The sequence below is a fragment of the Rana temporaria genome, chromosome 9 (assembly GCF_905171775.1).
Source record: "Rana temporaria chromosome 9, aRanTem1.1, whole genome shotgun sequence".
Taxonomy (NCBI): domain Eukaryota; kingdom Metazoa; phylum Chordata; class Amphibia; order Anura; family Ranidae; genus Rana; species Rana temporaria.
In genome coordinates this window covers 144,105,357-144,119,560 of record NC_053497.1, presented here as the reverse complement: position 1 = coordinate 144,119,560, position 14,204 = coordinate 144,105,357, and the positions used below count along the sequence as shown (strand labels likewise).

The window sequence follows — 14,204 nt, the reverse complement described above, 5'->3', positions numbered from 1 at the left end:
ATAGCAAGAGGCTTGCTATGGGGGCACTCGTCAAGGGGGAAGGGCCAGGAGCACTGGCATGGGACCCAAGAAGGATCAGGGCCACTTGGGTTTGTTATTTAAAAAGAAAAAACGTGAACCTTGAATATGACTTTAAATGTTTCCATCACGTCTCCCCTTTCCCCGTCTTTTCTCCAGACTGTACATATTAAATTCCTGAAGTCTCTCCTGATACGTTTTATATCCCCCCCCCCCAGACCTTTCATCATTTTTGTCACCCTTCTCTGGACTTGTTTTATATTAATATATTTCTGTAAGTGAGGTCTCCAGAACTGCACACAGTAATGAGGTCTCACTAAAAATCTATATAGGGGAATCAGAACCCCTCCCCCCCCCTCCTCTTGCTGGTGACCCCTCCAACGATGCATCCTATAATTCTATTCACTTTTAGAAAACATTTGTTACACAAATGGAAAAACCATTCATGCAAGTTGAATGAAATGTCAATGTATGTGATCACACGTCCTTGTAGATGTGACAGATGGACACACCCTGCCTAGTAGATATTTTAAATGTTTATTTGAAGACAATACATTTGTTCATACTACAGATAAACACATTAATTAAGTTGCTACCTTATGCCTTTACAATACACAAGGTGTTCTTTATCGAGTTTCAACTTACCAACATTCCATAAGCCTTTGTTGGGTATTTAATGCGCTCGGTCTAACTTTTTAAATTACAATCCAAGCCTCTCTCTATTATCTGTCATCCGGTAAGTACGCCAAGTAAATGTCTATCTGCTACAGGTGTATTTTAACAGATGCTCTGTTGCAGCTCTCACAGATAAGACACCACACCGCATTAGTATGCAAAGATACCATCGACAACAAGCAACACCAAATACACCGTTCGTAGATCAGATGACAAGCGTTCTACTATAACACAAGCTGTAAACAAATCTGTTTGAACGAGTATCACAGAGCCAAAAGGCACTTCAGTGATCTGACTCGAAACTTTGTACTAGCTGGTAAATGAGGAAAAAGATCAATCCAATGAGGTAAAAAAAAAAAGAACCACTTTAAAAGTGCAAAAAAAAAAGAAAGAAAGAAAGCAGAGCTGTTGCCAATGGCAACCAGTCTGAAGCTGGGGAGATATAAAACAAATCTGTTTTTTATGTATCAGCTAAAATTAAAGTGTATGTAAACCCTAAAACTTCGATTTTTTTTTCCTATTGGGTCGGTTAGAGGGGTTGTAAATCCTCATGTTTTTTTACTTTTTTTTTTAAAATAACAAGATATATTATTAACTCCACTGCGCAGGTAATTTTGCCTAGAGTGGCCCGATCCGCCTATTCTGGCGGTGCTGGTGGCTCCTCCCCACATCGAGTGCCCACGTTGGAGAATGCTCTTTCTTAAGGTGGACACCCCATGCGGGCATGTTCCCAAGTCCTGCTTCTGTGTCCATTCACAAAGAATGCAGGACTCAGCCCCGTCCCCCGGCGCCTGTTGGATTTGATTGACAGTAGCGGGATCCAAAGGCTGCGCTGCTATCAATCGATCCAATCAGGAAACAAGACACCAGCAAGACGCCACAGGATCTGCTGATCGCAAATGCAATGCTTTGCGGGCTCCTGGTAGCAAAAAATAATAAATGCACATTTTTTTTCCAGCAAAATGATGTGCATTTTCTTTTTACAAAGGTGAAATTATCCTTTAACCCTCATGGTCCTGACCTTGGAACTACAGAATGATTAGCCTTTATGTTGTGGAAATGTAGGAGTGGGAGGGTCTCATTAGTTTAGCAAAATAAAATTGGCCAGGGTTAACAGCACTTAACCCACACACAACTGTTGAGTGTTATCTCACAACAGGGCAGAGGAGCTGAATGCATTTCAAGAACAGGATTGTTTCAGTACCTGCAGGCGTTATTGGGATAATGCATGGGAATTGGGAAATGTGCATAGATTGTGAAGAAGTTTTTTTTTTTCCTCCCGACACACATTTTATGGACCTAGGTGGTTGAAACCACCAAGAGACATCTAACCACTTGAATTGGGTGCCCTGTCACTGAGAGGGGAGCTTGCATTCAAACGTAGCTGGCTTTGAAGTCCAGGGCTTGTAAAGAAACGGGATGCTGGGCTTGCTCTGTTTGCCAGTGTCCAATCATATGAAGGTAACAAGATACAACCCAGTAAGGATGAGCTCCAGCGTGTTCGTAAACCCCACGTGCAGAGCCCACCAGGAAGTCGGCGCTGCGCTGATCACAGGCAGCGAGACATTGTCCCGATGCGTGGCTGCAGAGATCGGGAAATGTCTCACTGCCTGTGATTAGTGCAGGGCAGCGCCGCGCCGACTTCCTGGCGGGCTCTGCACATGGGATTTGCAAACAAGCCGGAGATCATCCTTACAACCCACTCATCAATGATTATGCCTGTGTACTGTACGATCAAGGAACCGAGTTTTAAGAAATACCTGTTGCATCCAGACAATGAAAAAATGTTGGGCTATAGAAAAGGATATTTGTTTTTTTTAATATACAGCCCATTTAAATACTTATTTATCTGCCTTCGTGTTTCATGGAAGAGAATCCTGAGGAACCCTTACTCTATCATTCATGATATCCAAACAAATGTTAAATCATGCCTCCAGTGGGGAAGCCTTCTCTAACCTCATTGAGAAAAGTCTGCACTTTTGCTCAGCTCCAGCTTTTGTTTGGTAAAAGGGTCCAAAAAGCTTGATTACTTGTTCAGTGATGATGAAGCAGATCAATGATCACCCATCGTGAAAGCCTCCCTGACGTAGTCCTTTGTCCCTTTAAACCACCTTTTTAATTACTGCAGCCAACAGGATTTGTGCTGCAAATGCATTGTGAAGTTAATATCCATTTTAGACACATCTAGGATCATTTAGAATTGATTGAAGGTGCATTTGACATCCTGGTGACTCCTGTTCCATGCTTACTTGTTTACAGATGGCTTCTAGGTCTTGATCCTGGACAATGTCCTCCCTTAAATGTAGCCGGGTGAGTCTTGTGCTCTGTGGCTCTGAGAACAGGGTAAAAAAGCTTTCATGTGGCTCAAAACCACTGTCTGCATTCACCAACTCGATGTACCTGGAACAGAAAAGGCCTAGATCATAATGTGTACACCTGTCATAATGCATCTATATGGACTGTTGCACTAAAAAACAGACTTCAAAAAGTGGAGATATACTGCCCTTAGCAACCACATATTAGATATGTTTTGGGGCAAATTAGATTGTTATTAGGGGCAGCAGCCCCACTTATCTAGGACTACTTCAGATTACAGTATTATTACATGTTATTGCAGTTAAACTAAGCAGCCCACGTACTTTTCCTCTATAAAATGCAAAGGCTATAAAAAGACCGAAATAAAATTGTGTCATTTGATCACAGACCCAACTGTGGGACTATTTGGGACTATTCCGATATATTAAATATTGATACTCTCATGTATATTTTAAGGGCTCTTTCACACGGGAGGACCGTATGTCCGCTTTTTCATCCATCCATGTACGGATGAAAAAGGGACATACATTGGTCCCTATGAGATTGAGGGTGTCAGCGGATGAACATCTGCTGACACCCGATCGCGCCCAGTTCCGCAATCCTCCGATACTGCAGGAAAACCCTATTTTTCCATCCGTCTGCGGATCAGATCGGGTGAACGCGGACAGACGGTTCGTGTTCATCTTATCCCCCCATAGAGGAATGCGGAGAAAAGACAGGGCGGTCCCCTCCACAGTGTGTCCCTGTCATGCACCGGTTCAGCTGGGGATCAGCGGAGCGATCCCCGCTGAGCACGCAGAGGTTCACAGGGCGCATCAGTGATGAAGAGTCCTAATTGATTTTATACGTTCTAACAAAGTTATTCATTTATTTAAAATTTATTTTTATTTCTTATATGTAGCATTTAATTTTGGAGAAGTTTTCTTCTTTGATTTGAAAGATATCAGCCTAATGAACAATGCAGAAAGGACACACACGGTTCATTAGCTGGATCTCTAGCTGGTGGGCTAAGTCCTTTGACAAGTAGAAGAACTTTGCAGTAGGTATCACAGGCTCCCATTACAGAGATAAAGCACTTCATTGGGAGGCAGGGTTACTGCAATATACATACAGGCAGTGGGAGCCACTTTACAATGCTGAAAATATTGCTGGTAGGACAGCCTCTTTAAAGAAATTATGGGTGCTGTTAATTAGTCGCATTCTCTTCCTACTGAAAAGTCAGTATAAGACCCCAAGGAGGCCGATCTGTGTCCTGCCTGAGCTTGGGGCCGATAATGGACATGCTATCCAGGCTGCTGCCTTTGCTTTTTGTATAATTTTGGTGCCGGAAATGAAAATGCACGATGCACTTTGCTGAAAACTGAAACCGAAAATCTGTTTTTATAAAATATATAAAATTATATTTCTATATACAAAAGTATTATATTCGACTTTTTAATTAAGATCATCAATTTAAATTAATAAGAACTTATTTTTGGCCATTATTGGCACCTTTATGGCAAGAAAAGCTCAAAAAAAATGCAGTCTCTAACCATCTCTTGTATCATGTTTGCAATCTCTTACTTAAACTTAAAAGTGGTTGTTAACCCACTGTTAACACTTGCACCTACAGGTAAGCCTAGATTAAGGCTTACCTGTAGGTGCAACAAATATCTCCTTAACGCCCCTGGCGGTATTCCCGAGTCTGACTCGGGGTTAGATTTTCCTGCTGCGAGCGGTAACCCCGAGTCAGACTCGGGCTTGCCTCGCTAGATCCACAGGCACTGTTTACTTACCTTGTCCCTGGATCCAGCGATGCCACCGCGCTGTGTGAGCGAGCGGGACCTCGCTTGATTCACTCAGCGTCCTCCTGTGCCGCCGATCTCCGTTCCCTGCGACGTTACGACGCACGGGGACGGAGAACGGCGCCAAATTCAAAAAAGTAAACAAACACTTTACATACAGTATACTGTAATCTTATAGATTACAGTACTGTATGTAAAAAAACACACCCCCCTTGTCCCTAGTGGTCTGTCCTGTGCCCTACATGTACTTTTATATAATAAAAACGGTTCTTTCTCCCTGAAAACTGTAGATTGTCCATAGCAACCAAAAGTGTCCCTTTATGTCAAAAATGGTTTTAGATCAGCTAAAAAACAGCGATAATAAATTATAATCACTTGCAGAATTGTGCGATAGCGTTTTGTGGGGAAATACGTCATTAAAAAAAAAAAAAAAAAAAAAAAATGACAGCGACAATTCTGCAACTGAACAAATTTCAGTGATTTTGATTTGATTACATTATTGAATAATTTTTATTATAATTATATTATTATTTGTTATAATTATTTATTATATTATAATTTATCATTTTGTTTTTAAAAAAAATGTCATACCCGGGATGCCTATTAGAATCTTGTTTGGTCAGATTTAAGTGAGTTATTTCTATAAATTACAGGCCTACAATATAAAACGCCAAATTTCCTTGCAAATAATGGTACCGCTTTCAGCACCTTTTTTCTGAAAGAATCATACCGCCAGGGAGGTTAACCTACACGGTTAAGGATATATTTTCACAGAAACGGGCACCTCTGTCTACGGCGCATGCACGCCGTAGACAACGGTGCCCTGAGCGGTGCCGTTTTTGTAAATGGCATGAACGGGGTTAATGCCGTGTTTTCGCGCATGCACGGGGACCTGCCGGTCCCACGCACATGCGCAGAAGTGACGTCATCGCCGCTCCAGCCAATCACAGCGCCGATAACAGGAAATAGCGATGAGGGGACATGTCGGCGGCGGTGGACGGGACTGAGGCAGACTTTGGGGGCTTCAAACTCAGGTAGGTGACACATAATGAGCTAGTATGCTGTGCAAACTAGCTCATTATGCCTTTCTCTTTCAGGTGTATTGAAAAAATAAATACAAAAATTTATAAAAAGCAAGGGTTTTATTCCTCTTTAAACACACTGTTAATAGTATTAGCAAAATTCCCATTTGGTGCACCTCTAGCAGACATGATGTAAGAGATCAATGGAGCCTCACCAGTGCCCGTCTGATGCAGCCTGCCTGTGAAATGCAGCCTCACCAGTGCCCGTCGGATGCCGTCTCACCAGTGCCCATTGGATGGCGCTTCACCAGTGCCCGTCGGATGCAGCCTGCCTGTGGGATGCAGCCTCACCAATGCCCGTTGGATGCAGCCTCACCAGTGCCCATCTGTTTGCATCCTGCCTGTGCCTGTGGGATGACGCCTCACCGGTGCCCGTGGCATGCAGCCTGCCTGTGGGATGCAGCCTTTCTGCCCATAAGATGCAGCCTCTCACCAGTGCCTGTGGATGCAGCCTGCCTGTGCCAATAAGATGCAGACTCTCACTAGTGCCTGTCAGATGCAGCCTGCCTGTGCCCAAATCAGAGCGGCGATTCTACCGCTGTGTCACAGAGCTCAATTTGAATTGCCCGGGCTGCAGCAACAATGTTCCTATTCCTGTGATCATGTCACACGGATTCAATGTACCGGCATTGGATCAGTGTGCCGTCTATCACAGGAGGTGGGACATTGTTACTGCGGCCCAGACAATTTAGCTCTCTGACACAGGGAGATCGCCGCTCTGCAAGGAGGAGAGGAGGGAGGGGTGGACAGGACCTTGAACCGCCAGGTTGACACGCCACAATGGGCGGCACTCGGCTACTGCGCATACGCAATTATCAACGCCTTGTCTGCACTTTTTTCTTGCGGCAATGTGTCGAAAACACAATTTTCGGACGATATGTTTCGGCCACCAAAATTTTGGTGCATCCCCAGTGCTAAGCTCAGGCAGGACACAGGATAATACTTCTGCTCTGACAGGGACAGAATACAAGTAAATAAAAAAAGTCAAGTAATTATGGGGAGGTACGAATCTACTAGTAAAACAATTCATAAGTGGAGATTAAAGCCCCTTTCACAGTGGGGCAGGAGGTGAGGTGGCGGTAAAGTGCTTTACCGCTAATTTCACAGCTTTACTTGGCTGCTAGCGGGACAGTTTCACCCCCCGCTAGCGGCTGAGAAAGGGTTAAAACCGCCCGCAATGCGCCTCTATCCTGTCCCCCATTCCCCCCCCTAGCCCTGAAAGGTGCCAATTGTGGCACCAGAGGGGGTATTAGATTAGCGGAAGTTGCACTTTTGGGTGGAACTCCGCTTTAAACAAACCTATATGCAGTATCCATGGTCAATATTTGATATTTATAATATCATCATTGTATCTGGCCAAACATAACTGATGGTACCATCCATCCATACAATGGACAACTGGTATCAATGCGGATGATAGTCAGACACCACGAAGGTTGTAAACATTTTGGGAAACGCTGTTTAGTACATGTAGGAAGATGGGATTTTGCCCCCAGCCACCAATCTGCCCCAAAGTGATAATATTTATATTGTCAAGTGCATAAACATACTCATTCACCAGCCGGTCACTGATCTCGCTGGGTAAGAAGATATCTGGATGTAGCTTCAGGACCTCATTGTCCAAGAGGTAGCACAAGGTCCCCTTTAGGTTTCGGAGGCAGAAATCAGTACAGATGGTCATCAAAGACTCGGGGCTGTCTGTCGCCATCTTGATACGGTGTTGAAGAGGAATCTTTCAGGATGCAGTTGGCACCGGCAAGAAAATTGCCCCTTCCTTGGTTAACTTTTCTGGAACATCAGGCGATGATAGATACCTACAAAAAAACAAAAATATAATTATCATTGCCGCCTATTCCTGATGTATTTATGCTGTAATTTGCCATCAGGTTAAAAGTAGAACTTCACCCAAAAAGGTTCTGCTTCTCCACCTCCTCCCCTACCACTTTTGGACACATTTAAGGGAGGGAGAAGGGGCGGGCAGTACCTTGTTTTTACGGGTACCCTCTCCCACGTCTGCTCAGAACACCTAGGGCAGGGGTGTCCAAACTTTTTATGAAGAGGGCCAGATTTGATGAAGTGAACATGTTCGAGGGCCATTGCCATGAATGCAACACCCCCATTTCCATCAGTGCCGCACCCCCATTGCCAGGAATGCACCCACAATTGTCATCAGTGCAGCCTGATTGATGGCCATCCATCTGCAGCCTTGGAGGGGACGGGACGAGTGCCAAAAGATTACATACAGGAGAAACTCCTGTTTACACGGCGGCCATCACAGCGTGTCCCTTTAAAGACCCCCTCCAGCACAGACCCCTCCATTACAGGCCCCTTCACCCCCATCACAAACACAGATCCCCACATCAGACCCCACTCCACAACAGATCCCCTCCCATCAGACCACACTTCATTACAGATCCCCCTCCACCACAGATCCCCCCCATCATCAGATCCCCACTCATTACAGATCCCCACTCATTACAGATCCCCACTCATTACAGATCCCCACTCATTACAGATCCCCACTCATTACAGATCCCCACTCATTACAGATCCCCACTCATTACAGATCCCCACTCATTACAGATCCCCACTCCACCACAGATTCCCCCATCAGACCCACTCCACCAAAGATCCCCCCCCCCCCCCCTCCGCCACAGATCACAGTTTGGCCCCTGTGTCTTTGTCTGCAACCTTCTGGGACAAGTCACTGGTTCCAGAAGGTTATGGAACCTTTCAATAACAAAGCACAGCTTGTTTATGCACAGTGCAAAGCCGGCTGTGAAGCCACAAGAAGCGACAGTTGGATTCCCCCCCGTAAAAATGCCAGCACTGTGGACCTGAATGCCTTTAAAGAATTGGTTCAGGTGAGGACAGTGCTGGATCCCTGGACAGGCAAGTGTCCTTTTATTACAAGTCAGCAGCAACAGTATTTGTAGCTACTGAATTATTTTTTGGGGGGGACTGAAGATCTTCTTTTACTATAATTGCTGCATGGATTAGAAAAAATATTTGGTAACTGAAATGTTCTGTATTCCACAATGTTGCAGTAAAACTGACACAACTTACATAAATGTATAAAGGGACTCTTTAAGTCTTCCAAGTAACTTCAATAAAGACTTAAAAGGGGTTGTAAACCTTCGTGTTTTTTCACCTTAAATGCATCCTATGCATTAAAGTGGAAAAACATCTTGCTGTATCCCCCTCCCGTTTTACTTACCTGACCCCCGAATTCGCATGGGCGCGATCCCACGTCGCTCTCTACGCGGCTTCTTGGGTCTTCAGTGGATAGATTGATAGCAGCGCAGCCATTGGCTCCCGCTGCTGTCAATCAAATCCAATGACGCGGCCGCCGGGGGGGACAGGGCCAAGTCATACACTCGGCAGCTATGGACGGCGAGTGTATGACACGGAAGCGTGCCCGCAAGTTAACCCCCTTGGGAGAGAGCTTTGCAGAGGGGGTTATCTTTTGCGGGGAGGAGCCGCGAGAGCCACTGAGGGACCCCAGAAGAGGATGTCCGGGGCCACTCTTCGCAAAATGAACTGCACAGTAAAGGGAAGTATGATATATTTTTTATTTAAAAAAAAAACGGAACCTTTACAACCACTAACTACTACAGGATTTCAACATGCACTGTGAACAGCCATTGAAATACCTGTCAGATTCCAGAGAACAATGCGAAAATAAATTATGTATTGTGCATTACTGGCAGGTAGGAAGGTGATATACCGCCAATATAGTCTGACTCCTTCTTATGATATGGACTTGGCTGCACAATACTCTGCCTGACCTATTTTAGGACACAACAAGAAGGAATTGGCTTGCAATTACAGCATTTTTTTAGAGCTCTCACATTTAAACCTGTTTGACGATTAATAAATCACTGACAGATGTTATAATGCTGTCACTGGAAATCAGGGCGATAGCAGGAGGTAGTTGTCATTACAAGGTGCGGTCTATTCTCACAGACAGCAATGTCTTGCATTTCAAATATTTGCCAACTTATAATGTCACACAAGCGGCACACTTCCAACAATATTGGATGGACTTCTGGATCAAAACAGGACCTTCCAAACCAGCCTACAAATGGCCACACTCCACCTCACCCCACAACTGAGCACTGCTGGCAAGTACACAAGGAAGTTTTACTGCCATCCCCAGTAAATGCTCATACTTAATGGAGGTTGTCACTCTGATAAGGAAGGTGGGGAGATGTGTGTTAACCACTTGCTGCCCGCCAATTATTATTATTATTATTATACAGGATTTATATAGCGCCAACAGTTTACGCAGCGCTTTACAACATCAGGGAAGACATTATAGTTACAATACAATTTAATACAGGAATGATCAGAGGGCCCTGCTCGTTAGAGCTCACAATCTAGAAGGGAGGGTGAAGTGGATCAGAGGGTAGTAGATGTGGGGGGTGATCAGGTGGGCAAAGTTAAAATACAGTTGTTAGGTGTGGGTAGGATAGGCTTCTCTGAAGAGGAGGGTTTTCAGGGATCCTCGAAAAGCTAAAAGAGAAGGAGATAGACGGATAGTTTGGGGTAAGGAGTTCCATAGGCTTGGAGAGGCTCTGGAAAAGTCCTGTAGACGAGCATGGGAGGAGGTGATGAGAGAGCTAGAGAGCAGGAGGTCTTGAGAAGAACGAAGAGAGCGATTAGGTTGGTATTTGGAGACTAGGTCAGTGATGTAGCAGGGGGCAGAATTGTGGATGGCTTTGAAGGTCATAGTTAGTATTTTGAATTTAATTTGTTGGGCAAGCGGAAGCCAGTGGAGGGATTGACATAGAGGAGTAGCAGAGACAGAGCGGTTGGTAAGGTGGATAAGTCTGGCTGCAGCATTCATGATGGATTGAAGGGGGGTTAGAGTATGCAGCGGTAAGCCAATGAGAAGGGAGTTGCAGTAATCAAGGCGAGAGATGACCAGGGAGTGAATTAAGAGCTTTGTGGCGTCATTGGTTAGAAAGGGGCGTATTTTGGAGATGTTGCGGAGGTTGAGGCGGCAAGATTTGGACAGTGATTGAACATGAGGCTTAAAGGACAGTTCAGAGTCCAGGACTACTCCTAGGACCTTGACATGTGGGGATGGGCTGATAGTTGTGCCATCAATTTTGACAGAAAGATCAGGGGAAGAGGCACGTGGGGGAGGAAAAATGATAAGTTCGGTTTTGGATAGGTTGAGTTTGAGGAAGTGACGTGACATCCAAAGTGATATATCTGATAGTAAATTAGTGATACGTGAGGAAAATGAAGGAGTGAGTTGAGGGGCAGAGAAATAGATTTGAGTGTCATCAGCGTAAAGATGGTATTGGAAGCCGTGGGAGGCTATCAGCTGACCCAGGGAGGAGGTGTAGATTGAAAATAGGAGGGGTCCAAGAACAGAACCTTGGGGGACCCCAACAGAGAATGGTAGAGGAGAGGAGGAAGTAGAGTTGTAAGTAACGCTGAAGGTGCGGTTGGATAAGTAGGTAGAGAACCAGCGAAGAGTAAAGTCACAGAGACCAAAGGTGTGGAGTTTTTTGAGGAGGAGTGGGTGGTCAACCGTGTCGAAGGCGGCAGAGAGGTCCAGGAGTAGGAGCACAGAATAGTGTCCTTTAGTTTTGGCCGTTAGTATATCGTTTGTTAGTTTTAGGAGAGCAGTTTCAGTGGAATGTTGTGGACGAAATCCAGACTGAAGGGGATCAAGAAGGTTATTGTCAGCAAGGTGTATGCTCAGTTGGTTGTAGACTAGACGTTCAAGGAGTTTGGATAAAAAGGGGAGCAAGGAGATGGGGCGTAGGTTGTCTAGATTGGATGGGTCCAGTGAGGGCTTTTTAAGTATGGGGCTGACTAGTGCATGTTTCAAAGAGTTAGGGAAGATGCCAGAAGAGAGGGAGAGATTGAAGATGTGGGTAAGAGAGTGTAGAATAGAGCAAGAGGGTGAACGTAGCATTTGTGAGGGAACAGGATCTAGAGCGCAGGTGGTAAGATGGACATTAGTTAGTAATTTAGCGACCTCCTCTGTAGTGGTGGGGTTGAACGAGGGAAGTAGTGACTGTACCTGTGTGCATGAGGTGTGAGGTGTGGAGGATGTCTGAACAGTAGAGATCTCCTTGCGAATTGTATCAATCTTCTGTTTGAAGTGATTGGCAATCTCCTGGGCGTTGATTGAGTTAGTGGGTGGAGGCAATGGAGGACGAAGGAGGGAGTTGAAGGTAGAGAAGAGTTGACGGGGACGGGATGATAAGTTTTTAATGAGGGTGATGAAGTAGGTCTGTTTGGCAGCGAGGAGGCTGGAATTGTATTTTTGGAGGGCAGATTTATACTGGACGAAGTCTTCCTGGGACTTAGTCTTGCGCCACTGGCGCTCGAGAGCACGGTTGTGTTTTTTCAGACTTCTAGTATCATCAGTTTGCCAGGGTTGAAGGGGGCGGGGCCTTATTCTGCGTGTGGTGAGGGGGGCCAGTCTGTCCAGTGATGCTAGAAGTGAAGTGTTGTAGACAGAAGTAGCTAGGTCAGTGCAGGACAGGGGTGCAATTTTGTCATAGAGGTGGTCAGTTGCAGAGTGTAGAAGAGAAGGGTTGATATGCTGAAGGTTTCTACGAGTGACTGTTAGGTATTTGGAGGGAGAGGAGACGGAGGAGAGGGAGAGCGTGAAATTAATAAGGTGGTGATCAGAGAGGGGGTAAGGATCGATGGAGAGGTTGCATGGAGTGCATAGGTGGGAAAAGACAAGGTCAAGGGTATTGCCTTCAGAGTGAGTAGGAGCATGTATCCATTGCTTCAGGTCAAAAGAGGAGGTTAGACTGAGAAGTTTGGAAGTTGCAGGAGTGTTAGCATTTGTAGGAATGTTGAAGTCGCCAAGAATGATTGTGGGGATTTCAGAAGAGAGAAAGTAGGGTAGCCAGGCAGAGAAGTCGTCAAGAAAGGAGGATACTGGACCGGGGGGGCGGTAGATCACAGCTATCCTTAGAGAAACTGGGGAGAAGAGACGAACGCAATGCGCCTCAAATGAGGAGAGTGACAGAGAGGGAGGTGGGTGAAGTACCTGAAAGGTGCTATGTGGGGCTAAAAGGATTCCAACACCCCCTCCTTTGCGTCCACTGAGTCTGGGGGAGTGAGTCCAAAGAAGACCACCGTGGGATAGAGCAGCAGAAGACGCAGTGTCGGATTCGTGGAGCCAGGTTTCAGTAATGGCGAGTAGATTAAATGAGTTTGCGATAAAGAGATCGTGGAGGGACGTGAGTTTGTTACAGATGGAGCGAGCGTTCAGAATGGCGCAGGAGAAAGGGAGTCTGGTCATGGGAAGAAGAGAAATGGGAACCAGATTGTGTGCATTGCGACTGCACCCAGAGCGTGTAGGGTAATGTGTGCGTTGAGCACGGTTTGATGAAGGAGGCCCAGGGTTTGGGGAGATATCACCAGAGGATAGGAGAAGCAGGAGGGTGAGGGAGGTAATGTGGGAATGCGATTTATATGCGTGGACCTGCCCCAGTGATTTGGAGCATTGGGCGTTTGACTTTAGAATTAGCATGAGTTGGTGAGTGCAGTAATAAGGAGAGGACAGAAGTGAGGGTGATATATAGAGGGTGTAGGGTGGACCAGAGGGGTGACTGGAAGAAAGTTTGAGGATAGAAAACCCAACTGTCAGAAGGAGTGGTAGAGAGTGCATTTTCGAAGGGGAGGAATGTGAATTCCACCATAAAAAAAAAAAAAATTATACCTGTATCATGAACAGCAAACAAAAGATTTGTTTTGCTTTGTGCAATCGCTGAAGTGCTGAGGCCGAAGTGCTTCCACTTATAGAAAAGCCCCACTTGAAGAATAGCCCCAGATGCAAGGAGCCCCCTGCATATGCTTCCCCCCAAAAGGAAGCTTACATTTATACTGCTGGATATAGGGGGTGGGTGCTTTCAATTAACTAATCAGGAGGCAATAAGGTATGCTGTTCAACAGGGCAGAATTCTTAGTTCAGAAACAGAACAGCAAGAGGACAATATGCCAATGACATATTGATGGCGGCAAAGTGGTTGTAGAATCCTGACTGGACGTCATATGACGTCCTCAGGATTCTGAGCCACTGCGCGCCCCCGGGGCACACATCGCGGCGATCGTTGTTGCAGGGTGTCAGTCTGACACCCCGCAACACCGATCTCGGTAAAGAGTCTCTCACGGAGACTCTTTACCATGTGATCAGCCGTGTCCAACCACGGCTGATCACGATGTAAACAGGAAGAGCCGTTGATGGCTCTTCCTCACTCGCATCTGACAGACGCGAGTAGAGGAGAGCCGATCGGCGGCTCTCCTGACAGGGGGGGTTCGCGCTGATTGTTTATCAGCGCAGCCC

The 14,204-nt window shown here is 45.7% G+C and overlaps 1 protein-coding gene across 2 annotated transcripts in view; it reads right to left on the bottom strand.

The window, feature by feature from the left end:
• The window catches only part of ZER1 (zyg-11 related cell cycle regulator), a 106,516-nt gene that overhangs the window by 64,892 nt on the left and 27,420 nt on the right, over positions 1 to 14,204 (bottom strand). For both annotated transcript variants that reach the window (XM_040324725.1, XM_040324724.1), the window contains exons 2-3: positions 7,426 to 7,689; positions 2,943 to 3,093 (exon numbers count right to left, since the gene is read on the bottom strand). In XM_040324725.1, the coding sequence (XP_040180659.1) occupies positions 2,943 to 3,093; positions 7,426 to 7,583 (309 nt within the window). In that variant the 5' untranslated portion in view covers positions 7,584 to 7,689. The remainder of the gene's footprint in view (positions 1 to 2,942; positions 3,094 to 7,425; positions 7,690 to 14,204) is intronic.